The sequence below is a fragment of the Venturia canescens genome, chromosome 8 (assembly GCF_019457755.1).
Source record: "Venturia canescens isolate UGA chromosome 8, ASM1945775v1, whole genome shotgun sequence".
In the NCBI taxonomy this organism is placed as follows: Eukaryota; Metazoa; Arthropoda; class Insecta; order Hymenoptera; family Ichneumonidae; genus Venturia; species Venturia canescens.
The window spans coordinates 7,622,087-7,649,391 of NC_057428.1; the positions used below are offsets into that span (position 1 = coordinate 7,622,087).

The following is a 27,305-nucleotide window of genomic DNA, read 5'->3' on the forward strand; positions in this document are numbered from 1 at the left end:
CGGAAGTACACCGAAAAATTCTTATAATAAAAATAAGGTAGAAAAATAATTTTCACAATCTCAAAAACATGGGCATCAAAGTGTGACACGGACTGAACCTGCATGGAAGTATTTTATAACTCTTTGGATTGGAGGTTATCGTCCGATATCATCGAGAAATAAATATCAAATTTAAAGACGCTTCAAAATTCAACTTGCATTAACACTAACTGTACGAATGCGAGCCTTTTCCTAAAAAACGTTGGATTTGCTATCACATTTGTCAAACATTTGGGTTTGTGCGAAAGTTTATGTATTCCAATGTAAACGACCGAAAAAATAACTTTTCCCAAAATGTAAGAGCACTGAAAAACTGAAAATGAGATTCACGATGACTCATTATCTCGTATGGGTGGAAAAATTCGAATTCACAAATACGAAGTATTATCTCCGGAATAAGGTATATTTGCTCCGAATCTGCATTTTTGGCTAACTTTACGACCTCATGGGTCCATGAGGTTCATCGATCCCTACTGCTATCGTTTGCTCCATGCCATTGTAGACTGATCATTTTGGGAAGATAAAGAATCATTTTGGGAAGATGAAATACAAATGTGTAGCTTGAGACAAGACCGACGGTGATGGATGCGCGGTCGTTGACGGCTTCGGCAAACTCTTGAGTTAAGGAGCCTTCGACGAGGTCGATACTTGGATCGGTAATTGCTAGCCATGTGCTAGTTCGGGTATCAATCACTAATGTAAGCAAGAAGCAGTTTTTTCGGCAGTTGCAAATTTTACAAGTTCCTCCGTATCAACATCTTTAATTCGCTTCAAATTTGTAAACGAGCAAGGTGTTGAATGAAGGTCACTCAATATTAGGTTTCTTTTACAATAATTATTGATATATCGAACTCAATTTTCAAGTTTTCTCACATTGCGATCATTATTTCAGTTTATTCAAATCGAACTTATCATTCGAATGGAATGGAATGATAAATTATGGAATGGAAATATTATAACTGAAATGGTTGATAAAATTTGCCTTTGTCATGCAACAGACGGTTCCCAGCTTCCGTAGAGTACACAGATTCTTGATGCTTCGGCTTATTTTTATTCAACTTTATTTGGTAATCACCATAAGTAAATTAGCGTTATGCGTCGATTTAAAGAAATGAAGCAATAATATCATTGATAAAAAAAAAAAAAACAAGTTCTGGAGTTGTTTCGAACGTAGCGCCCCCATTTTAACCCTCTCGGACCGTATGTTGCTTCTACGCAACACGCGCTTCCAGGCCCAATGAAACTGCATCGGTTAGTAAAGTCGGGGTTCTAACTGCCTATTTCAATCAAGCAAGGTTAGATTGCACCTTAGATACTCCTAAACCAAGAGATAAACTGCTTTAACTCATCGAAATATTAATATGAAGTCGGCGTTTCATGTTGAGTTGGCGTTGTGTGAAAAGGTGCTTTAGTTATCGCAAAAGAAAAGTGGGTATAAATTTTTTTTTCGTACTCCAAACGTTATTTCCTCTCAAAGGGAACCTAATATGATGTATTTAAGGTATTCGGTGCTAGATTCATTCGTAAATTTTCCTGATTTTGCTCCCCAAGGACCTGGTGCTGTGCGCAGCGAACATTCAAAAATTCATATTTCCCATCAAAAAAACCGAAATGTCACAATGGATTCGGAAACTAGAAAGTATTTTGAGATAAAATTATGAAGGGAATCATTTTCGGTCAACGCGAAATAGGTCTCGGTCTGAGAGGGTTAATGACGCATGAGCGAATGGTCAGATATCAATTTAAAAAATGTTCAATACTGTTATCCATAATGTATGGGATAATTCCATAATTCGTCTCGAACAAGAATGTTGAACTTTGGAGATTAAACACCCTAATTACGTTGAATTAACTACGCTGATCCCAACAGTTTTTCATTATTTTCACTTGGTCGTTACGGGACGAACTTTTTCAAGGTATTTTTTCCAAAAACCCGAACACATGGCTTTCATTATAAATAAACTAAAATCCTATGAAGATCTCACGATTACCATATTTCTATTCAATAATTCATAATCTAAATATCTTTAAATGTCAGGTACAAATCACCTAGCGCAACAAAAAAATGTCAAGGAATCAGCATTGGTGATTAAAAACAGGATTATCGAATGCACAAAGGAAATATTACTGACAGAACTCGAAAAAAAATCACGAACACAACGCTTTTCGTCAACTTAAGGCGTTTTAAGGGGTTAGGTTCGATAAATATTAATTACTAGAGTTAAAAATAATTAGGTGTAATGATAAAGTCTATGAATTTTATAAAGAGCCGGGTTCATCTGACAGAAAAAAGCACAAGTAGAACCGGTAAATGCAATAGAGCTTAAGAATTCTTTTAACGTTTTTTTTCCCTAAACTCTCGTTTTTGTTAAACATCGGTAAAACCGGGATGTGGAATTCTCGTGAGATGGTAACGCGTCGTAATGACAACTGTTATGTTATTCATTATCTAAACTCAGGTATGGCTATTATAATGAGCTGATTAATTCCACACACTCACACACACACAATTCGATATTTTGATAATTTAAAGATTTTGAGATTCTATAACGACTCCGCTACAATGGAACCGAGTGTTATTTAGGTTTTTCCCTCGCAAGTATATGGAATTTTACGGAGCGATGGTATTCAATCAAACGGTTTACATCGGAAGTTTCCAAGGGCTTTTACAAATCGCACCGAAAAGCGCCATCCATGTACGTTTGCTGCAACTACACTTGGCTATTTTCCAATCGTTATCCCGAACTACGTAGCTCTCTCCCTCTATTTTGCCGTCTGGTTCTGGTCGGTGCATCAATTCTCTGGGGAATGCAGACTGCAAAACTAGCACGGGTAAGTTGGGCGAATGAAACGATACGCGGTACATAGACCCACACAATGGCACGATGTTTTGCAGATGGAGACGACGAAGAAGATTGCAAGTAGTGGTACTAACTAATACGGAAGATGAGAACGGGATGGCGCGAGGAACCGTATTCCTTGTTCGACAGTGAGAGAAAGAAGACGAAAAAGAAGGAAAGAAGAAAAACTCGTATGGACAACGGGAGGTTTCGATGGCGAATGCAGCGGGCAAATATGATCGTGTGAGTGAGCGGTGCATGCGTACGTACGTACGTACGTGCGTCACGGTATCTACTCTCACGCTCACGCACAGTCAAACGCGCACGCGCGCATCCACACTCAATGGAGAAATGCGTAAACTAGAGTTTGTGCAGTGCACGTAAGCGAGATTCTCCGACGTGTGCACGGATTTGACCGTGTCCGTATGTACATACGTCTCGACGCCGGTTATCGAAGGAATGGAGGGGGCAAATAGAAGGAAGGAACGAGACGACGAGAAAAGAGCGAACGTGGTCGAAGCCAGGCCAGAGTGCCAACCGGCAATATGGAAAAGAGGAAGAGGGAGGCCAGATGACGATATTCTTCAATTGATATATATATATGTATATATATATATGGAGAGAGAGAGAGAGAGAGAGAGAAAACGATTGTAACGATGCGCACGACGAGGACAGATGGAGTGACTGGCTGTGCCTGGGTGGGACGAGCAGACGCCCCGCGGCAAGCTGTCAAACTACGCCGGTTCCGTGAAGAACTCACGGACATTGCTCGCCGCATATTAACCAAAAAATATCAAACATCGTTTTCTTTTTCTTAATTTCGTTTTTTTGCCTCGCGTATTCTCCTTTTCAACTATTTCACATTCTTTTTCATTCACTCGCGACGAACATCTTTGCACACTTCATAATCCTCGCTCTCGGTTAAGAACATCAACGCCACGTGATATGAAATTTTTGCAAATTCAACACGTTCACGCGTCTCACTGACTTCGGTGGACTCGCCGATCGGACACGAGCAAACTTTTTTCATGATTCTTTGACTTATCATCCGACACAACGAACGGAAAATGGCTTTCAGTTTGTACATCAAGGAAACAAGTTCACCGACGAAAATATTGATATTTCAGTACGAAAAAAGGGAACGCGACTTCTATCGTTTCGTTTTCAAACATCACGACACAAACTTATATAACTTTGATGCATATATTTATACCTTTGCAATACGCATGCATATATTGATGTATGCATCACACATATATATATATATGTACACACACACACACATATATATATATAAAATACGTATGCATATTCGTAATGTAGAGATATTCGTATACAGTCACAGACGTTTCTTGCCAAAGGATACGGATGTTGATACAATTAAAGGAATATTTACCATCATTTTGTATTGGAGCTTCCTCGAAGCCGCTACGTTCTCCATCCTCACGGACATGCTTGGCGAGTCTAGCGCTGCTGTTCCCGCTACTGGTGCTCCTCCCGCTGCTTGCCAGTCGTGGTGATCTCTCGTGTGTCTCGGCGCAGCTGGCAACCGCTCTATCTCGCTCTTTCTTCGTCTATGTATCAAAAGACCCGGTAGACTTTCGTTCTATATATAATTGTGTATTTATTGTTATTTATCACAAAAAACTTGCAAGCTCGGAGGTTTTTATCGAAAAAGTTTTCGCCACTAATTCTCTTCGTTCTTCGATTGGAAAAAAAAAAAACCAAATAAAGAGAATAAACACTTCCACTGACACACACCAAATGAATATTTTCGATGCCAATTTTTACACTCGCATTATATTTCGTTAGTGTTTATTTGTTTGATACACTCTCGCGTGTACGTTCGAATCTTTCACTTACGCGTGGAAGAAACGAAAATTTGTACACCGTCGAAATCGTGCGCCAAACGGAGGGAGAGGCGCAAAGAGAGGAATGCCGAGACACGGGGAGAACGCGCGGGGATCCCCCGTCGATCGGCAATGAAGAGAAAAAAAGGAGGTGGTGAAGGTGGTGGTGGTGGTGGTGGTGGTGGTGGAGGTTGACGACGACGTCGAGAAGGTGGCGGTGACGACGGCCGTAAGCGGCAACGAGAAAACTGAAAAATCACCCCGTCAAGACGAAACCCTGGTTTTTCACTTTTTTTCTTTCGACACTTCGACTACTGCTACGAAAACACGTATCGAAGGCCTTTTTGCCGGTTTCCCAGGCACGTTCTTCTTTTGAATTCTCAGATAATGAGTTATTCTTTTTTTTCTATTCAATTTTTTTCTGTATACATCACCGGCGAAAATTGAAAGTTTCTGCAACGTCCACTACTTATATATTTATCTTTTTATTCATTTTGCACTCACTTATTGCTCAATGTATTAAAGTATAATTGTATTAAACTATTTGATTTTGAAATGGAAGGCGTCGGTGCTGAGTTGCTCGAACGAGTCAGAGATCGGAAGAGGATTTCGGAAGAACTAAGACGCGGAAGGGGTGTGCCTTCTTCTTTCTTACAATATTCCCGTTTCTAATTCACAGCTTTTTCATTATTATTGAACCCCACACGGAAAAGTAAATCCCAGCGATCTTCGTTTTTGCTTTTCGCGGCGCCGAGTAATTATCGTTTGAAGAGGTTTCAATTTTATTTCCCCAATTTCTAAATATACAAATTGCTATACTTATACGTGTACATATGTATGTACGTATTTGTATATATATGTTTACTTTTCTCGTAGCTCGCGGTATCAATGAAATTCACAAATAGCCGCAGTCTCTTCCGTTCGACATACGCGAATTAAATGTACACGACACACACTACTGACACGCGCGTGCGCGCGCGTACACGACCAAACGTACAGCGAACAGTCGATGATCTCTTCGTGGAGCACCTTCGGTATGCTATATCGTTGCTTTTCCCTGTTGTATAGTAGCCCCCGTGTTTTTACGTATAAATGGCGTAGCAAGCACACGTAAAAGATCAGAGAGAGAAAGAGAACTGCACCACCATCACCGGCCACTAAAACTCAGCCGCCGTTACTGGTACATCCTCGATTACAAAAATAGATTTCGGAATTCGACTTAATAAATGAATTCCTTAATTCTTTCACTCCTCTCTCTTTCTCTCTTCGATTCGTTGCCAATTTTATTTTTTTTCGTGTTTTTCACTCGACTTTTTCAGGTTTCATAAAAACTGCCACAACAATCTGTTTCTTTCGAATAAATGACTTTCCGCCCTTCGGTTTTTTATGCACGCACGGAGGTTACTCCTTTCGTGGATTTCCGTGGGTTCTCGTAGCTATCACCTACACACGCATACACATATATATTCATACGTATAAATATACACACAAAATCACCCGCGCGCGCACGCGCGCGCACACACAGACACACGCACGCACACACACACACACACGCCGAATCTACGAATGGCAATCTCTTCAAAAATTCTTCCGACAACTGTTTTAAGGCTCTTTTTTTCAACTTAGGAATGCTGTACACTGAAGAATCACTTGATGACCAGATACCCGCGCACAATTTCAGATGAAGAACGAGCGAGGGAGAGAAGACGTACAAAGAAAGGCGAAAGAGGAGTAGTGAGGCCTGCTCTCGTACAATTTTTCGTTTCTCGGTGCTTTTTTCCTTCTATTTTTCCTCACCCCCTCTTCTATCTCTCTCTCTCTCTCTCTCTTTAACTACCCGACGGTTCACTCTGTACCCTTTAAACTTTTTTGCCACTACTCGATCTTTGCTCTCGTAACTCCAAAATTTCTGTATTCACTCTCGAAATATTTTCACAAACTTTTTTTTGCCTCGACTCTCCCTTGATAAAACAATAATTGGTTCCCTTTTGTCGCTGTTCTTTAACCGAATCTACTGTTTTAGAAAATTTCGTATTTGATTTTCTTTTTTTAATCAACGTTATTTAAATAATTTCATGCTGCTCTTGGCTATATAAATTTGTTACGGTTACTCGTTCATTCCAGGAGTAAAGAATTGGGTGTATGTTGTTTTGTAGGTAGAGTCTAAGCTACTACTGGCCGGCGAGTTTCGCCCATCTTGGTCTGAAACTGAGCAGAATTGCCGCAAGAGGCGCCGAGGGACGGGAACATACAGATTAGTCTCATATTCAAGAGAGAGAGAGAGAGAGAGAGTCCACGTCATTCCATCTCGAGCGAGTGCAAGCGAGAGGGATTACATTGCCGGAGAGGGGAGATATTGCAGCCGCGCCCGTCTGCGCCGTCGTCCGCCGTTCGGGCAACCCGACATTATCGGTCTGTCACGTTTCAGCCTCGTGTGATCTCAACCTTCTTTCTTCTTTGTCGTGCATTTCTCATATTTTAAAAGTTTATCTATTTTATATAGTTTGTACGAGTGAGATAACGAGCGATTGAGAGACGTTTATTCGATGGCGCCAGCGTCGCTCGACATGAAACAGTGGCGCTGCGAGCGTGCCTCTATTTTTTCTCCACGTTGGTCAAACTGTCCGTGTTGGACCACCCGCCCCTGCCCGTGCGCCGCCGTACAACCACCGCGGTTCCCTCGAGAGAATGAGAACCTCGGAGAAACGAGATCTCTTTACAATCGAGAAAGAGAGACAATTTCGAAAAGCATGAAAAATCACGTGAATTGCTTTGTTCTAGGGTGGGAGGTTACATTTAAAAAAAAAAAGAAAAAGGATGAATCGCTTGTGGGAGCTTTTGGAAGCTGCAATAAATTGATTGATTACACCGCCACACAAAGAACGTGGTCACGCAGTTTCTTGGACCGGACCCATCTATCTACGTATTTTGGCCCGCTGAATCCGAATCCGCAATCAGATTGGTCAATATACCTCGAAAATTTTTAGTTAATTCCAAAAAACCGTAAAAATGTCGGAAAATCGCTATTAAAAGCATGATAAAAGTTGTCTTCGACCTTATAATCGGGAGGGTTTTTTATGGAATTTGATGCCCTGAATCTGCGGTCAGATTGGCTAGTAGCACCCTCAAAATTTTTAGTAAACTCCAAAAAACCGTAAAAATGAGTGAAAATCGATACTATAGGTATGGGAAAAATTTTATTATATAATCTAGGTCGAGTACCCTATTTCTGAATTTCAATGCGCTGATTCAAAATCCGGGTCTATTTAACTCGTACGTCTCCAAAATTTTGATTCTATAGAAAAAACCGGCCAAAAGTGGATAAAAATTTCTAAAAATCGTAGTTATGAATATGAGAACTATTTTTGACACTTGGATCGAGTACGTTCGTTACACTGAGAAAAAAAATTATTAGAACCAATAAAATGTAGTTTTGAAGCAAAAAAATCATTCATTTCATTATTTGCCAAAACATATTAAATTGGTTCCCTTATATATTTACTTGGATAATTTATTTTACCCAATTTCATAAATTTCTTTTTCGATAAAAGTAGTTGCTTTAATCTAACAATTTGTTATCAATTATATGTAATATGTAGTTTCAATCAATAATACATTTTATGATTCAAAACATGCATGTCTTTAAATACAGGATACACTCAATCTTTTAATTATATTATATTTGGTTATATATTTGAAAATGAATATAATACATGATCGAATGTGTTAAATATTTCATTGAATAATCACTTTATCAACCAGAATAAGGATATTCCTCCTATACTTTTGTTGTTGATTTAGGTAGAAATACGACAGGAAAAATATTATGTTATCAATTGCAAAATTATTTTTCACTACCCGCGATGGTGGTCATCACAGTTTATGGTTCAGTATATACATATCTGAAACCATTTTAATTGAAGAAAAATTCTTATCTGCATGGGATTGTTAGTTATAAACTCAAAAAGGAATTATGTAGGTTGCAACATGTAAGTTTTGTTTACTCCGATTTTGATATAAATTGGTATTTAAAAGTTTTTGGGATCCCTAATTACGTATTTGATTACAAATTTTCAAAATTAAAAATGGCTGATCTAATATAGCGGACGACTTTTTCAAAAACGATCCAATTGACCTGAAATTTATTACACTGAAAGAAAAAATGATTGAATTTGAAAACATGTATTTACTTATTAAATCAAAGTATTATTTCGATTATTTATTTGTTGAACCATGTTGAACTGTTAATTTGAAAATATATTTTCACGGATCTATTACTTCTTTATATTAAACTCTTATTTAATAGTAACAATTAGATGCATGACAGATTTGATTAAATTTGTATTTATTGGATTAATTACATTGATCGCACCATAAAAATGAGATTATTTGAATCATAAAAACGACTTCACTACGAAATTGCTTTTTTCGAACATATTATTTTCTTGTAATAAATTCATCATTATTTTACTCCTGAAAATATTTTTATTAAAATAGATTAAATTAAATTTGTATTCATTAGATTAATTAAATTTATCACATTATAAATATTAGATTATTTGAATCGACAAAACGACATCAATATGAAATTATTTTTTTCAAACAAAATTATTTCTTTGCAAAATTCATCATAATTTCACCTCTAAAAATCTTTTTATTTATATAGATTTTATTAAATTTGCATTCATTGAATTAATAATTGTATTAAAAAAAATAATTTCGTTTGAAGTCGTTTTGTAGATTCAAATAATATTTATGATGTGATAAATGTAATTAATCTAATGAATACAAATTTAATCAAATCTATCATGCATCTAATTGTTGCTATTAAATAAGAGTTTAGCATAAGGAAATAATAGATCCGTGAAAATATGGTATCAAATTAACAGCGATTGTCATGCTTCAACAAATAAAAAATCAAAATAATACTTTGATTTAATAAATGAATACATGTTTTCAAATTCAATAATTTTTTTTCTCAGTGTACGGATTTCGAGGGGCTCAATTCGAATCCGACAGATAGTTGTTCCGTTCATGCATACTTCCGTCAAAAATGGTAAAAAATATAAAAAAAATAGTTTTGTAAATGTTTTAAACATGCATGATTCATCTTTACACAAAAAAATCTATAAATTCTGTATGCAATAAACTAGAAACTTTTTCTTTGATTTGGATACTGCTCTATTGATCTTTTTTCTTCCATTTTTTGCAAGTAATGAGAAGAGAAAAAATATTCATCGATCTGTGTCCTTCTGTGCTAACAGATTCTTTTCTCTTCGAGCAACTTGTGCAATCGATTTATGAGGTTTGCTTCGGTATTAAAATAGTAGATTAGAATGCAAACTGGATACCCCATACAGTTTGTGGTCGTTGTAACACAATGTTAACATGATGGGATAAGTCCAGAAAGCAAGATTATATGCAATTCACAAAATTTATAATATGGTCTACACTGATAGATTAAGAGAACTGCTATTTTTGTATGAGCGACATCACTGGTTTCACGAAAATACCAAAAGTAAAATTGTGTATGCCAACGTTTCATCAGTCCAGAAACCAGAAAAAAAGGAGCCTTGGACAAAATTTAACTTCCGAACCGTTGGATATGAAATTTTCTCATGAAGGGTAGTAATGAAAGTTGACGAGATCTAACAAGAAGAAAGTTCGGATGATGATGATGGGAGAAGGAATTTCAGCAATTCTTCACAAACGACAAAAAGAATTCATTTGTGTACTGTACAGATGTGAAAGATTTGGTGGATAAATTTAAACAGAGCATATAAAAAAAACGATGAGTGGAGACTCTTCATTGATTCGTCAAAAAGAAGTTTTAAGGCTGTTCTACTCTACAATGGAGACACATACATATACACATGTTTCAATACATCACTCGACCAAACTGAAAGAAAGTTACCAAAAATTTACAAATGGTATTGGAGAAAATAAAGTTTCGGAACATCAGTGGCAAATTTGTAGCAGTCTCAAAATAGTAACACTACCCTTAAATTCTATCCTCAATTATTAATCTTCTTAAATAATCATAACTCTTTAATAACTTTCATATAAAATGCCGACATAGAATATTCGATGGTACAGGAATTGGATCTTTTATTGCGAATTATTAATCAAAAATCTCTCAACATGGCATTCGACTATCTTTTGACAAACAAATTCTCAAAACAGTTCTTTTATTCCGTGTCTCTCAATATAGCGCCTGACTATAACGTTATAAAAGAATTCCTCAGATATAAAAATTCACATCAAAACACCGATACATTGATTTCTCTTCAATCAATGACAACAACAAAGCACGTCGAGCTCCCTATTTAAGCAGATCAAAAAAATGCTCTTAAAACAAAATTATTTCGTTTCATCGGCTCTGAAAAAAAGGCTATTCTTGGGTAATGGATCTCGGAAACGACAGATATTCAATAATAGAATTCAGGAAGGGAACCATATTCTTCCAGGTCATGAAGAAAATATCAGAGGAAGTAATGCTCTAAAAATTTTAGAAAATATAATTCTCTCCACCAATAGAAAAACGATAGAGAAGTTATCTATTATCGAAATTCAGGAGCAAAGAAAGAAAAATCATGTGATCATTAATTCCTGGGTATAAGGGAAAATAATGCTCCACAGACAGAGACAATCAGTTGAAATAATTGGAGGTAGGCGCATGACGTGCTTACTTCTCAGAATTTGATAATATATACGCATAACGTAGTTTCAATTTTCAAGAACTATATTTTACATAAATTCTTAAATAGTTGTTCTTAATGACGATTGATAATGGTTTCGAGTACACTTGGATAGTTCGACGTGATTTGTAGATAGAAAAAGAATAGCAGCCAAAAATAAAGCAAACACGAATTTGACTGAAGTAGAAACAATGATCGGACTTGCCAGCACCCTTTCCCATCATCCCACTGAACACAGCTTTTTCGTGATATCTTTTTTAGTGATTTAGAATTGAATCAAGGGGGGGGGGGGTTTAAAGAAAAAAATTTCAATCCCAAAGGAGGGGAGTGGGTGTGAAGATAATACAAATTTCTTTTATTGATTGTGAGATCGTAGTACAATAAATGAACAAATTTCCTGAATTTTTAAAATTCAAATATCGATAATTAACTCAATGGTAGTAGAGATACTTCGGAAAAAATTTACCCACCGATGAGCAGTATAAATCTAAATTTACTCGACCGATATTCTTTTGAAATTTGGCATACTATACTTCCTTATATTATTGACCAAGCATCTACGGGAAGGTTTTTGTTACTTTTCGATTTTTTTATTTTTTGTGACACTTAGAAGTGAAGTAGTATGCCAAATGTTAAAAGACGAATAAATCTAGATTTATAGTGTTCACCGGTGGTCAACTTTTTGCCGATGCTCATTGAGTTAATTATTGATATTTGAGTTTTAAAAATTCAGGAAATATTGTTCATATATTGTATTATAGCGTCAGAATCAGTAAAATAAATTTTTATTATCTGTAACGTCTAAAGAAATTCTCAAAATTGGGCCTTTTTTTCATTGAATTAATGTTACCCCCTCTTAATACTTTTTTTTCTCAATTATGCTGTCAAATTTACCAACGCGTGCCGTTAGTTAAACTCGGAAGCAAACTATGCAATATTTATATACGTTACGTATGCTGATTTGTAACGTCGTATTGCTGTCAACACTCTGTTTTTCATTTGTTCATAGCACATTTGTGCATCTGGAAGATCTGAGTTGATATGATGAAATCGACCATCACATCGATTTTCTTTGAATTCTTGATTTTCCATCATTGCTGAGGAAAAAAACGAAATAAAGGTGAGTTTTTGGCAATGACTTTTGTACATTACTAGTGAGTTATTCTTATGCTCTGTTAATAATTTAGTGAAATTAGGGTAAAAGCATATGAAGTTATAGGATCAAAGGAAGACACGCGTGAAAGGTAGTAACACGTGACAACAGTAAGCTGGGTTCTAGTTTTCAGTCATTATCGCATTGTACACATTGTTGTCGCGGTATACTATCTTTTCTCTCTCTTTCTCTTTCTCTCTCTCTCTCTCTCTCTCTTATATGACTTGTATCTTCATATCGCTCTCCCGTAGCTTCAAAGCCACGGACAAGGTCAAGGCCATTGCCCTTCTTATTCCCGTCCCTCCCGCTCCCCATCCATCCACATCGGGCAGGCAAGTCGGGCTCTGTCTTACTCCCTTTCTCTCTCTTTCTCTCTGTCGTGTATGTGTGTGAGAAAGCAAAAGACATTTGATGTGCCGTAACGAGGACGACGACGATAGGATCGTCGCGACAGCAAAGAGCAGTAATGCGATGTGGCGGAATTTTTAGGCGGCGATATTGATGAGCTCAGTCATGCAGTGAGAAACGCTAATTCTTCGTTTCAAGGACGAGTTCTGGAAGATGGTCGACGTGCCTAACTATATAAAACCCTGGCGCTCATCACTTCTTACATCTCTCTTTTTTTCCTTCCCGGTGTACATACTTTTGTACGTACGTACCAACCGCTTCGGTATAACTTCCTGTAGAAATATAGCCAGACACTCAATCCACGCAAGAGGAGAGATGAGAAAACAGAAAACGGGAGAGAGGAAAAAGAGCGAAAAGTGCATAACACGCCTACTTATTGATCCGGAGGACGCCTTGATACTCGGAATAATCTCGGAAGTACTCCGACGATTATTCTACCTCATTTGAAATAACACCGCATTATTTGCAGCAATTGTTTTCGGGAATAAGTTGAATAGACGATTAAGTCGAAGTAGGAAACATCTGGCCATTCGGAGTAACGGTCACCGACAACGCAGTCACGTTAATTCTTCGGTCCATTTTCGAAAACTCGCAAACAAATACATTTTACAAGTTAGAGATAACTCGGAAACTTTCGAGAAACATATGTTTGATATCAGGTTTTAGGTTTCCGAAAGAGCGAGCACGTTTTTCCTATATCAAGAGACGCGGTAGCGGTTTAAGGCGCTAACTATTAAAGAATGAACCGGCGCGAGCCCTGCCGCACTCGTTAATTAAACCGAATATGCTGGCGCTTTTATAACGTTGTAGCGTTTTCGAATCGCTCGCACAGACGAACATTTGACTAAAGAATCTTAATAAAGGTGATGATTTTTTTTCGATTTATCTCATAGACGTGTTAAAGAGACGGAGCAATGATGTTCCTCTCCACAACTTTACTTTCAAATTCGTAAAATAGGCACAAACGCGATATCGATAATTTGTAATATCCACCTAGTAGATACGTTAAAAAACAGAGTTCCAGTAGTAAATATATGCTGTTGTATCAGATTAACAAGTTCACCCTCAACGACCGTATTCAATAACCGTTTCATTCCGAATCAAAAGGCAGAGTTGTTTCTCAACGGATTCGCATGAGTATAGCAATTAATTAACTGCAATTTAGCAATTCTATTCGCACAACTCTCCTTCGTACCAATGGCGCTCTTGAAATTCGAGATCCATTTAGATAGCGTCTCTTCTCCATGCGTAGAGAAGATTTTCTCTACGCACCCATGCATGAAATAAATCTCCAATATACCACTACTCTAGAAATAGAGCAGTCCCAAAATCCAATCATCGGTTCTTCATTCAAAAATAATCCGGTTAACAGTAAATAAATTATTCCAGAGTAGAGTTTTATCAGAGTAGAGGTTTTTCCACAGCTATGATGTTATAGAGAGCTCCATGACAGAACACCGAGCGACAAAACGCCAACGACAAAATGCCGGCGACTACACGCCGAACGACTAAACGCCAATGCGACTAAACGTCGAACGACAATAACACAAATAAGCATTGATTTCTATCATGAATATTATTTCTATATTATCATGAGCATCATTATCATCATAATTATTATCATGAATATATCATAATAATGCAAACGCACACATCGTTATTCAATTCCGTAATTTACATTTTTTGTTTACAACGCAAGATTATGAGCCAAGTACAGGATTGTTTACCTTCGTAAACAAAGTTGTACAAAAATCCATCCATTACAAGTATTGGTTTGCCTTTTTGGCTCGAAAGTAATTTTAACGGCATGGTGACTATATCAATCCGAGGATCACTTAGTACTAAACTCTTGCCAGCCGTGTAATATAGATTCATACGATATTATATCATTACAAATCATAATAATGTGACAATTTTATCACACGATTAGTTCACCCTACTTTTCACAACATTCTTTCTCATCACAGCGTTCCCTCTCATTATATAACTATAGACTGGCATTATTTGGTATTCTGTCGTATCGGCGTATAGTCGTATTGGCATGTAGTCGTTCGGTGTGTAGTCGCCGGCGTTTTGTCGCTCGGCGTTTTCAAATCGGCGTTTTGTCATGTTACCGTTATAGAGTAACAATATTTTGGAAATGAATAAGAAAGTTCTCATTCAGAAACATTGAGAAAACGCAATAGTTTGAATAATTATAGGAAATGATACGTGTGGTGAAAATGGAATGCACTATGAAATTCAAAGTAATAAAGTGAGAACAAGTGAGAAAATGTTTTTGAAAGAGCGCCGATAAGATGAAAAGTCGAGAGGGTGAAAACATTGAAAATCGTATAGGAGCCTTCCGCAATGCCAGAGAGAACGCGCTCATAGCAGCGAAGCACTCGTGAATCCTGAACTTTGAGGTCATCGGCCGAACGATCTTTGGACCCTACCGTTCCTGCGCGAGGGTGAAATATTCTCCACGAACGAGGGAAAAAGAAAGAGGGATAGAGGGAGAAAGCTGCACTCCAGAGACTGTCCACCATTGGTATACTATAACATTTGACAAAGTTTCTGTAAGCGTACGCGCGGACGGGCGTGCGCACGATTCGCCGCACGCGGTACGGTTATACGTGCCCACGTATGGGACTCCGTGAACTCTCTACTCATCCTTTTTCACTCTCGGAGGATACTCTCTCCCTCGGGTAAGCGCCCTTTTGGGAGACAAACCCTACCCTCTTTGCTCCTCACCTCTCTTCCCCGTCTCGTCACGACGTTATCGAATCGACGGGGAAAACTCTCTTGCCGGCCTTCCCTTTTCTCTCTTTTCACTGACTAAATCCCAGCATTCTTTGAGTAAAACGATAAATCTTCCTCGAATATTCTCCTCCGAATTACATTCTCTTCGTAACTTATATATGTACTTTTTGTCACCGCCGACCGATTTCATTTCTTCTTGAAATGAATTTTGGTGAATTTCCATCCTCGCAGCTCATTTATTCTTAAAATTAATCGATTCCTTCGTTATATAATTCATTACATAGAGAGAGAGCCGCAATAACTCTTTAAAGTCTAATAATCAAGAAACGAACAAAATATCGAAATATCGCGTGTCAGCCAAAAGATTAATGTCTAGGATGTAATAGGAATCAATTTTTTTGACCTTTGTTACTATATCAAGGGATAGAAACTCTTCAAAGTTTTCCTTAGTACTTATTTCTATTGCTACTTTTTATTGTTCAATATTTTCGGTCAATGGGAGTTGCCACAAAAAAGTAACGGAGAGCCTTGAAACAGGACGCCTCGTTGAAGATAATTCAGTTCCTTCCGCAGTTTCATTTTCCGTATCCCTGAGTGATTGCAGGTTTGCGCTCGCGAATGCGATGTTCCTATTCCCGTCTCCTACTTTCTCGCTTTCTAGGAGGCTCCAGAGTAGCAGCAGCACTACCACCACCAACAGCGAACAGGAATGAGATGCGAGGGTGAGAACGGGAGTTACGCGTTATTGAGCGAGCATATCCGACAAAGAGAGCGGGCGCAGACGAGGGCAACCACCCCGCGTCGGGCGTTTCGCGTCCAGCAGTACCAACAACGCAGAAACCGAAGAAGAACAGGAGGGGGGGGGGGGCAGACACACAGATTGTTTTTATTTAGCTTTAAGCTACTGATTATGATACAAATTTCGTACATAATTCATTCGCTCCTTCTTGATCCATTCAAGTAATTCATTGAATGCTTGGAAACCTCGACCTGGTAATTGTTTCGAATCAGATATTTCTACCGACTTTTTTACCGTAGTTGTTTCTGTTTTTTCAATATTTACTTTATTCTTATTTTTTCTCTAGTCCTTGTATCGTATGGCCTTTCGTATTTCGCCATTATAACCAAGTCCGATTTTTTATTTTTTATACCAGAATGCATACATTATAGTACATTCTTTGCCTAATACTCATTAAACCAATTATCTTTATCATTTGCTTTATTTGCGTATATTTAAGATCAATTAAATTTTTTTTAATTGTCCTATTCTGTATTTTTTTGTAGTATATCCAAGCATTCGACAGACTGTAATTTAGCATGATGCTTCCATGGCAATCGAAGTGAGATCCGATAATTGTTTTATAAATTGTTATTCTAATGATCACAATAGTACATTGTGTACCAAGGAGGCAAAATGGGACTTTTAAAGCCGAGCGCGCGAAGCGCGCCGCGAGTCGAAGATGAGACACCGCTTTTAATTCCTAGGAGTTAAAAGTGGCGCTTGTTATACCCATCCACCACTGATATACTCCAACAGTCGGTAAAACGCCTACTTTATGTACTGCTGGCACGCTCGAAAAAGCGAGGAAAACGTGGTTGCGTTAAATAAATATATTTATGTGACCAAGGGACTCGGTAGAATCTCTATATGAACGATTCACTGTGATGGGGGTAAAATTAGCATGTGATTTTGTTTTTTTTTTGTTCAACTATACGAAGCTCAGAAGCCATTTGATAATTTGAAAATTGAACTTCCAGCCAATTGGGAAAATCTCTCAGTTGAGTCCAAAACCAGCATGATCGGTCGCGTAATTGCTGAGAAAAAACTTTGCACGGGCTTGAGATTATGCAATAGTTACCAACACATTTACGGACTTTTGCCTTTTCATGCCTTTCATAACCAATCCCCGTCGAGAAAATACCTGTTTCGACCAATCACCGATAGGAAAACTTTCGATTGGTTCTGGTACATGTTTTTCATCATCGTTTGTCTTCACATGGACTTTGTATTCCGATTATTTGACGTCTGTCTGAATAAAAAAATTCGGGAAAACAGTGCGCGATGTGTAAAGTGGTATTAAAATATTTATGATAAAACAGTTTGATATAAGTTTTGTGAAAACAGTGCGGGTTATTGCATAGCTTTTCGGTTCCTGAGTGTTTTTCATATAAATATACTAGAGTGGGCAATGTTTATTAATGTTGAAATTGTTGAATATTTTCGGGCGTCTTCTTTTAAAAACACCTTGAATTTGCCTTTGAATATTTGAATATTTTTGATCCATTTGTTACATATCATTTTGTTGCAATCTTTTTGTTTTCATGTTCAATATTTATCTGTTAGTTTTTGATGGTATTTGTAAAAATGTGTATGTATATTCTTTAATGTTTCGAATTTCTCAAAGACAAAGAGTGCGGGATGTACGAGTTCAAAGTTATTTCGAAGTTCAGTAGAATGAGTGTTAAGCATTGGATTTATACGATAAATTTATACGTGAGTGAAATTATTCATATATATTTGAGTAGTCAGTTACGGGAAAAATACGTTTGTTAACATATATAACCTTAAATTTTTATATTAAGGTAGAAATTTTATTTCGTATAATTATTAAAGAAAAACACGCGTAATTTTTTCTACATTCATCAAATCAAATAAATACTCAAAAACTTTGATTAAAAAAATGTGTATAATTTAATTTTTTGTGTCACCATAATTTTCATAAGTTGTCATATTTTTATCCTTCATTCAGTTTAGTTGTGCTCCCAAACCCCTTTTTTTTATTATATCAGTTCGTAGCGGATCCATACCAAATTTTATTAAATTATTAGACAAAATGTGTATTGTGAATTTCTTTTTCTGTTCCTTCATTATGGCGGCATGATTAGGAAAATTTTACTTCCTGCTTGGCTTGTTGGATGATGTGTATGATTTTTTTCAAAAAATTTTCGGGTGCTCTTTTTGTGATGATATCATGGTTTGTTTTCTCGCAATACAATGAACATCTACAACGTTTGAAAACGTTATGAAACACGTATGTGGAGTATTACCATTCTAGGCCTGCGATTGTAGCATTTTTAGTTGCAAAATTGTTGTCTGTGAATATCCATGGAAACACAAAATTTCTGAATTTTGCTGGATGCAATGTGCACCATATCTTTTCAATATAACATCATAACTCTTGAGACACTGTTTAAGGAAGTTTTACATTCCTTCATTTCAACAGAGTCAAATTTCCACGTGTGGTTCTATGGGTGAAAATGTACAGCAGGGTGAAAATGTACAGCAGGAATATATTCACCGTTTTCAAATATGTACTCAGGTTGATGGTGCACATTTTGAACATTCATATAAAAAAGACGTAAATTTGAGATTTAAAAATATTTTTAAATCCTTTTTTTGTTCCTTTTGAAAAAATAACGGTGACCTTCATTGTGCGCGACAGCGCCTCTACTGAAATAACAAAAATGGCCACATTTGATGACACTCTTCGCACCGTGCAACTTTTGTCTGAAACATGTTTTCGTGACCGTGATCATTATCGAAATATTCAACGTGGTCAAGTAGGTGAAACACCGTGTATATTCGATAAAATCCTTTTATATCACGCGGTGCGGAAATGGGGGTTTCGTAAGCGTAATATAAAATTTCGTATAACACGCGTACGAAAAACTTTTTCGTCCTAATGTTATAATGTACTATTATTTCATCGCTAATAGAGCACTTTTTCATACACTGGAAAGGTATTTATTAGTCATTCTTCTATCTTCAAACGCCCTGTTACTTTTGGTATAAGTTATATAGCATTTTTTCAAATATCGGGACTATCCCATCTCTTAATAATTTGTTTATCATACTTAACAAAACGCTCTTATTAAGATATAACTGGGTAGATAGCTCGACCAAAAATTATATCTGATTGGAATTTCCGTACTTCGTGATGCAATAAAAATCTGAAAAAATTCACAACATCTGGAAAGCAATGAACAACAATTATCAATAATAATATTGCCCAAAAGTTAATAACAAATTGTTTAAACAATTAATTATTCAATAATTTTGCTGTGAACTATTGTTTTTTTTTACCAATCAAATGTGTGTATTTTTCCGAATGCTCATGAATTTTTTCAGAATTTTCGTGGATTTTTGAAATTTCTTGAAAAAATTTTGAAAAAAAATTTAAAAAATTTGAATTTTGGATATGTTTTAGAAGACATATTTACCATCAGTTTTGAAAAGTCTCAAGGTTACTGGATCAAAAATGTACAAATAGAGCCGCTTAAAAAATTTAAAAAAGGAAATTTCAAAAATCCACGAAAATTCTGAACAAAATCATAAGCATTCAGAAAAATGTGCACATTCGATTCTTAAAGAAAACAAGGGTTAACTGTAAAATTGCTAAAAATGATTTATTTAAACAATTTATTAATAACTTTTGGGCAATATTATTATTGATAATTGTAGTTCATAACTTTCCAAATGTTGCTGAATTTTTTCAGATTTTTATTGCATCACGAAGTACGGAAATTCCGATCAGGTACAATTTAACGGCTGGGCTATCCATCCAGTAATACCTTAATTCCTTGGCAAATATTTTTGAGGATCACTATACGGAGAGACTTTTATAGCAAAAATTACTATGTTTTTATAGTAACGTCGGACCACATTGATATTATAATAATAATCGCTACAGAGTGTGTCAAATAATGCAAAAGTTTGGGGAACCATTATCAAAGTCCGTAGTAAAAACGCGCTGTACTATATCAAAAATGAGCACCGAGCGAATTTTGATCAAAAATATAGTAAATAATGAATTGATTTGATGAAAATTTAGGAGATAACATAGCAGTCGTTTCTGTGTGCTATACGAAAAATGACATAGTTTCGTATTTTCCCTATCACCGCACTGAATTTTGCTCAATAACATAGCAAAATTCATGCGCCCACCAATTATATGAGGCGTTGCGAATATAAACAAGAAAATTAACCAGTGGCACTGTAGTAAAATTTCAAGCAATTTGTCCAGTACAATTGACCAATTTTTAACATTTCGCCAAAGACACGAGTGACATTCAGATATCGATACATCGTTCGATGTAAGAATGTAGCAAGCAGACCTAAATTTTGCCTGTCGTACATAGTAAAATTTGAGAGAACTACTTTCGGCATCAAAATTACTATACACTTTGGTGAAATGTAATAGAATGGCGATATAGAACAGCGCTACTACAAAACATGGCAAATTTTTCTAGTAAATTTATTCAAAATATTCGTATAAAAGTCTCTCCATGTACAGTCGTAACATCAGACTGTCCTTTTTGTTATCCAATTTATAGATTATTTCGTTGAGTTTATTTTCTTTAATGATTTTGAACTGGTCGAGGTTATTATATACGGATCGTTCATAACTTTCTACATAAAACATTAAGTTCAATTGAGATTCTATACGGGTTTGTAAACTTGACTCCATGAGTTATATTCCAGAATTACTTGTCTTTTTCACTGCTTTTTTTTTAATTTTTCACCATTTTTTTCAAGTTCTTTCACATTTGTGCTATATTATATTTTTATTTATCTATGGTTCCCCGGTAATATGGTGTTTTATTAATACGAATTGTATCCATTACTTTATTTCTTGTTCTTTCTATGAGATTTCCAAACAGTATCATCATTTGTATTTATTGCATTTCTTCATAGATAATTTCTACGCTTTATTTTACTACGAGTATTCTCATTGAACCATGGCTTATCCATGATCTAGGCTAATGTTTATTTTTTTATTTTTTATTAATACCTAGCACAGCTTCTTTCATAGTATTCGATGCGCTTAAAATGAAGTCCTTTGTAATATTATTGGTTAATTCTTTATCATACGTGTCACTCTTTATATTTATGTGAAAGATCTCTTAAGAGCGTCAATCTTTTGTTTTAAACATTATTTTTTTTTCTGCTTATCAACTCAATCCTCTTGAAAATAGATTATCACTTTATCATTTTTATCGATGTCATATTGGGGTGCAGAATAATAAAAAAATAGAAGAAAATATTCAAGAAAATATTAATACTTATAAAACAATAAAGAAAATATTTATTATAGAGAAAATATTTATTTAGCAAATATGCAAATTACTCATGTTCACCATTTTATTTAATGATGAAAAATAATTTGTCAAATACAAAACTCACAGCTTCATCTTTACTCGTGGAATCTGTTTTCGTCGATCCTCTATCTTGAACCAATTGTAATTCTTTGATCAAGGCATAAGCATAGGCAAGATGCTTTATGAGAATGAGCTCCGCGTCGCCTTATCGATTGACTAGACAATTTTCCGTGTTGTCTGGTGCTTTAGTTAATTCCCGTGATTGATTGTGTTCATTTAATTGATTTTACAGCTCTTCGTCGAAAATGTTAGCTTCGAGACGATGACTCTTGAATTGTCTTTTCAAATCGTCGTTTTCACGCATCAAAAAATTAACTGTGAAGTTAATTGTCTTCACATTTTCGGCTAACTCAATCCCATCCGTGTATGTGAAACATTTCTTGTAATTCGATTACTGCGGATTTGACTCGCATGTCGCAATATACCTGAAAAAACAATTCATTCTCATTAGATAAACAAATACCATCGATCATTGTGATTATAAGTGAATAAAATTTTACTTTATTTTTCGTAATTCTCTGTCTGCTTTTCTCTGGAGACGTTTTATCCTTCAGTATTTGTCCTCTAAACATTTCTTCGGTTGGTGTTTTGTCACACTCACAACATGGATTATAGGTTATGTTCGCCAAGCTGCGACGGAATTTTGACAACATTTGATTTATTCATTTCTCGGAAAAACAATGATCAAACAACCGTTCTAACAATTCATTTCTCGGAAAAACAATGATCAAACGATCGTTCTAACAATATTATTTGTTTCAAACAAATCATTTTGAATAAATTAAAATTCGTCTAATTTTTAAAAAAGGTGCGGCTAATTTAAAACTTCTTTAAATTGTTTCGTTTGTTTGTCAAAAAATATTATCAAACGTTTTAATTGATCGAACATTCACAAACAATCATAATAAATTTAACATGAAGGCAAAAGTCAAAATTGAGCGGCCAATTTTATATAACTCTTACAACTCCTCTACGGCCGTATTCCAAAACTTGCTGCCAGCGTTAGCCGTTTTCCATTCAAACGGCACTGTACCGCACTTGAGACACAGTGCTGTGATATTCTTTTGAGACACAAAAAATTGCTGTGCCCGAGCATGCCACACGGTGTTGTGATTAGAACACTCGACTCGGCCGTCAAACCTGGAACAAGGTATCCCACGGAAAGGTTCCGTGTATTTTTTACATTTTTGATCAAGTGACATAAAAGTGACGGTGTAAAACGAAATAGTGTCAGTTAAATAAAAAATAAATGAAATAATTAAAACCTCATTGACTCAAAAGAACATCAAGAATGTAAATATTTATAAACAGTGAAATTGAAGAAAAAGCCAAAAATGGAATCATTAGTAATAACCGGTCAATCTCAATGATCGAGCAATGAGCAATTCAACGATAAAATAAATATTAATAAAAAATCAAATTACATCATTTGATGTATAAAATGACGCATTGAATTCTCCCCATTTCCATATCTTTCGAAACTAATCAAGCTTACAAGAGGGGTATAATAAAGAGAGGAGGGGAAAAAAATATAAACATAAACACACGACATAGCGTTTTTGCTTTGGGAGATAGAACAAAGGATGTGATTCACAGTCTCGGTGTGCTTTGGACTTTCCTGAATCACTTATTCTATTTCCTTCTCCTTTACTTAACAACACTGCATAATCTTTCACTTCAGAATAAATTCACATTCAAAAACAAATTACATATATATAAAGGAGTTCACACCAACTTGAAAATAAAACGACTCTAGCTCTAAGCGGTTTCTTACTAGTGGTCAGGTTAGCTTTACGGATCTATACGTGACGCTAGCCAAATTGGAAGTAGAATAAGAATTGGAACACTCAAAACTGAGCACATTGCAGCACTGTGCTCGTCTGTGCTCTAATTGGAAAGCACCCGGTAAGCCTTATACGAAAGCACGTAACGCAGAACTGGCAGTAGGTTTTTGAACACGGCCTATACTGGAACACTGGAACGCTGATTTCCATAAGGTTCTAATGGGCTCCTCCGTTCCGACTTCCGATACAGAAAGCAGTAGTAAAGAATCGTGTTCTTTTCTCGCTGTGCACACGTGCATTTGTTATTGTACAGTGTGAACAGAAAATCTTTTCTGCCGTGTAACACTTCAACGTTAGTTCTCGCTGCCAGCTAATTTTTCTGGTGGACTGTAACGACAAAGACAGCTGTTCACACTGTGACTATTTCTCTTGAAACGCCGAGTCAGCGTTCCAGTATTAGTAGAGTCGTAGAGTTCAGTAGACGCCATGCTTGTTCACGCTATTTTGAGGTTAGACGACACTGGTACTTACCCTACACGAAGCAACGTCAATGTGAAGAGGATGCAACGTATGTTTTTAAACAGGTTTCACAGTGATACCTACGACGAAAAAAACTTTTGGCGCTGGGTTGTCGTCGTGCTTGTGGGATGCACGGATATAAAAGTTTTCAATAGAGCTACCTACTGAAGCCTAATTCTGGGAGACATATATATTTCTCGAATGTCGCTCGAAATTTAGTGCACCTCGATTTCCGTATCACACCAGAATTGGCACGTGTCGAAGCAACGTATTGGCCAATAGCGAAACAATTTAGAGACAATCCTGATTGAAATTTGTGGCGTGCATATTTAAGTTTTGAAGAACTATTAAAATTGAGATTTAAAAATTGATATAGTGGAAATTTCATTTTTAGAAACTTGGTTTCAGAATAATTATAAAAGTTTTGGGAAAAAATAAATATTAAGCATAAAAACATGAAGTTATAAAAATTACGGGTTTCCGAAGAAGTCAGTTTTTAATAACTAAATCATTTTAAAAAAATCATAAAATATGTCAATCATTTTTCTCATAGCGTACGTTATAATAGTATTTAGAAATGAGTTGGTTTATTTCATAACTGGTGAGGGCTATCCTGCTCAAAAGCAGTTTTTGGAGTTCTTCGTTTCTCAACTCTCGCTCTTTAACCCTTAGTGTGCATCCGGGGTCAGGTTGACCCCAACATTTTTCCTCACATGAATAACATTTACAGATGAGCATCTCATAAGTAGAAGCCATAATATTAAGAAATCGTTATCCCCTCTCTAAAAGTAGGGAGCATAGCCACTTCATACTCCAAAATAAATAAACTTTTTGGAACGGTTGGAAAGTGGACTATTTTTCCCTTAAAGCATGGACCCCTGTCTGTAAAACTCTGTAAGGATTTTTTTAAAAACTCAAAATTTAATTTCTTACGAGAGATTTAACCGAAAAAGTGCTTTTTACGTGCACTATCAACTTTGAGCACGTTTTTTAACAATGAAAAAAGATTTTTTTGGAAATCCGACTTTGCAGCCTTAAAGTTGGATCGATTCACTGCAAAAAGTGACTAAACCTTTTATTCCGAAAAGCGCATAGTTACCGAGATATTCCATGTCAAAAATTACCTGGGGTCAAAGTGATCCCATGTGCACGAAATGTCTCGCTGTGAAGGTGTGCACACTAAGGGTTAACTACGCTATAGCTATTTGACTAGCGAAAATTTGGAGTCTCAAGTAAACGGAGAGTTGAGAGTCCTAATGTTTCCATTTTTTTTTAAATTTCATTATTATTAAAAAAGATAAAAATACAGCACTTCAGTTGAGCGACATTTTGCTGAATGGCAATTTGGATTGGTAAATCCATTATTTTTCGAAATTGTTATGAGTCGCATCTAATTCATTTATGACCTTTTTCAACATTGTTATTATAACTCACTTATAACCTTTTTCAAAATTGTTATTAGTTACATCTAAACTCATGTATAAACTTATTCAAAAATGTTATTGGTCATATCTAAAAATTCAGTGATAAGCTTTCTCAAAGTTGTTATTAGACATATTTAAACTCACATAACCTCACTTTTGCCAGTCAGTATATTTTTTTACATATATAGATATATCTCACATTTAATTTCGCATGTGGAAATTCAGTCTCGCATGGGTCATACCCACTCGAGATTTTTCGTTCGAAATTTTGTCATCTCAAACCACTCGAGACGTCTCGAGAATACTGTTTATACGGTTTCTCGACTCGCATATGATATCTCGTGCGACATCTAGGGTCGTTTGACTTGAGAATCGAGCCCATACTAAGATCAATGACATCGCTCAGGGATCGGTGTTTGAATCGTCAGTCGGTAAAAAATTGAACCATCGTTGATGCGTGTGACAGATGGGAATGTAAGAGGTTTTTTAGCTCAGATGTGAATGACTCTCCCATATGTCAAGTCAAAATCTAAATATCTGATCCCTTATACCAACTTTCCCTGAGTTGTTCCAACTTCGAACCATAGCTGTAATGAAAGTTTCTTTATTGAGATAAAAAATTTGTTTACATAAAAAAAAAAATACAAATTTTGACAATGAATTTGGCAAATTTAAATCACGATCAATGATACATCAAAATATATGATAATGGAATAAAAATTCATTGAAATGTATTAAGCAAAATCACTTGAACGTCAAAGGATAATAAAACATTTATTTAAAAGTAAAAGTACAAGAAAAAAGAATGATAATCGCTTTAACCGTAAAATGCTTATCACACACTAACGAAAAAAACTAAAGGGCCCAAAAAATTTTCCTAATTTTTAGTGATGTTTTAAAATGCTTTATCACAGTGAAAAATAGTCGTATCGAGATTTGAAAAAAAGTATTTTGAAGCTTAATGTTTCTTGTTTCATGATCTTGTGACAAAAAATGATGTGGAGCTACTCGTTCTGCGCAATTTCGAGAAGTAGTGTGAGAAAAAAAATTTGAAAATTTGTATATTTTTTTTCTCAATCCCGCGAGCTTGGAATTTTTTTTTTCTAAGTAATCCATGGCATGGATCGGATAGCTTGTTTCTTCAGCTTCAATTTGCTTTCTTTGAAACCTTAGTACGACAATTTTTTGCTGAAATGTTGAACTTAAAATGAAATTCCTTTTTAGGCCAGGCGTCAGGGCGTTTGAGCAGCGTCAATTTTAACTTCAATCAGAAAAAATATTATATTACAACGGGAATCAGTTCATTTTATACCTCTTTTGAACATACTAAGTTTTCCCCCTCTTCCAACCCCCGGAACGGCCGTCATTTTGGCAAAATAACTACAAAAAAACGGTTTATCACCAATATATGTGTTCCGAGTGGTTTTACGGCTAAAAAGTTCATATCAAAATTGAAAATAATTAAATTTCCTACCAAAAAGGTTTTGTACTTTTTTTTTCCTAGGGTTAATATTTTCAGAGTTACAGCTATTCAAAATCACGCATCTGGTCAAATTAACTTACTGCATGTCGCTATGCCGTATTATTGTCTGCTTCGCTCACTACAATGCTTGATTTTCCCATTCCGATTTTATCACGAACGATGGTTTACTTCATTCTTTCAGTTGACGTCTTCATATATTTTTTTTC

The 27,305-nt window shown here is 35.9% G+C and overlaps 2 protein-coding genes and 1 long non-coding RNA gene across 16 annotated transcripts in view; 1 reads left to right on the top strand and 2 right to left on the bottom strand.

Annotated features, from left to right (window-relative positions):
• LOC122415109 (protein alan shepard) overlaps positions 1–4,925 on the bottom strand; it is a 60,885-nt gene extending 55,960 nt beyond the window's left edge. For all 8 annotated transcript variants that reach the window (XM_043426971.1, XM_043426967.1, XM_043426974.1 and 5 more), the window contains exon 1: positions 4,276–4,925. In XM_043426971.1, coding sequence (XP_043282906.1) covers positions 4,276–4,332 — 57 coding nt within the window. In that variant the 5' untranslated portion in view covers positions 4,333–4,925. The remainder of the gene's footprint in view (positions 1–4,275) is intronic.
• Positions 4,926–5,440: 515 nt separating this feature from the next.
• LOC122415113 (uncharacterized) lies at positions 5,441–8,448 on the top strand. Its single transcript, XR_006261861.1, has 4 exons — positions 5,441–5,502; positions 5,606–5,763; positions 6,356–7,141; positions 7,233–8,448. It is a non-coding gene; the product is annotated as an uncharacterized lncRNA (long non-coding RNA).
• A 13,367-nt stretch (positions 8,449–21,815) lies between these two features.
• On the bottom strand, positions 21,816–25,833 carry LOC122414918 (uncharacterized). Of its 7 annotated transcripts, XR_006261834.1 has the most exons (5): positions 25,816–25,830; positions 24,205–24,272; positions 22,853–23,029; positions 22,390–22,519; positions 21,816–22,314 (listed from the first exon to the last, which is right to left on the bottom strand). XR_006261834.1 is itself a non-coding variant. In XM_043426589.1 (4 exons), coding segments are annotated over exons 1-4 (384 nt in total). In that variant the 5' UTR covers positions 25,818–25,833; the 3' UTR covers positions 21,816–22,239. The 7 variants fall into 7 exon arrangements, 3 of the variants coding, with proteins under 3 accessions (XP_043282524.1, XP_043282521.1, XP_043282523.1); XR_006261832.1 differs by lacking the exon at positions 25,816–25,830 and having other exon boundaries at positions 24,205–24,334; XR_006261833.1 differs by lacking the exons at positions 24,205–24,272; positions 25,816–25,830 and adding an exon at positions 23,664–23,815.
• Between the last annotated feature and the right edge of the window lie 1,472 nt (positions 25,834–27,305).

Bases quoted from the DNA above. Each gene is read 5' to 3' on its own strand.
- LOC122414918 (XM_043426586.1), bottom strand. From the start codon at position 23,441: ATGTCGTGTGTTTATGTTTATATTTTTTTCCCCTCCTCTCTTTATTAT. The intron at 22,520-22,852 runs GTAAGAGTTATA...ATTCCGTCGCAG, and splicing joins AATACGGCCGTAGAGGAGTT to CTTGGCGAACATAACCTATA. The intron at 22,315-22,389 runs GTAAAATTTTAT...TTGTTTTTTCAG, and splicing joins AGAGAATTACGAAAAATAAA to GTATATTGCGACATGCGAGT.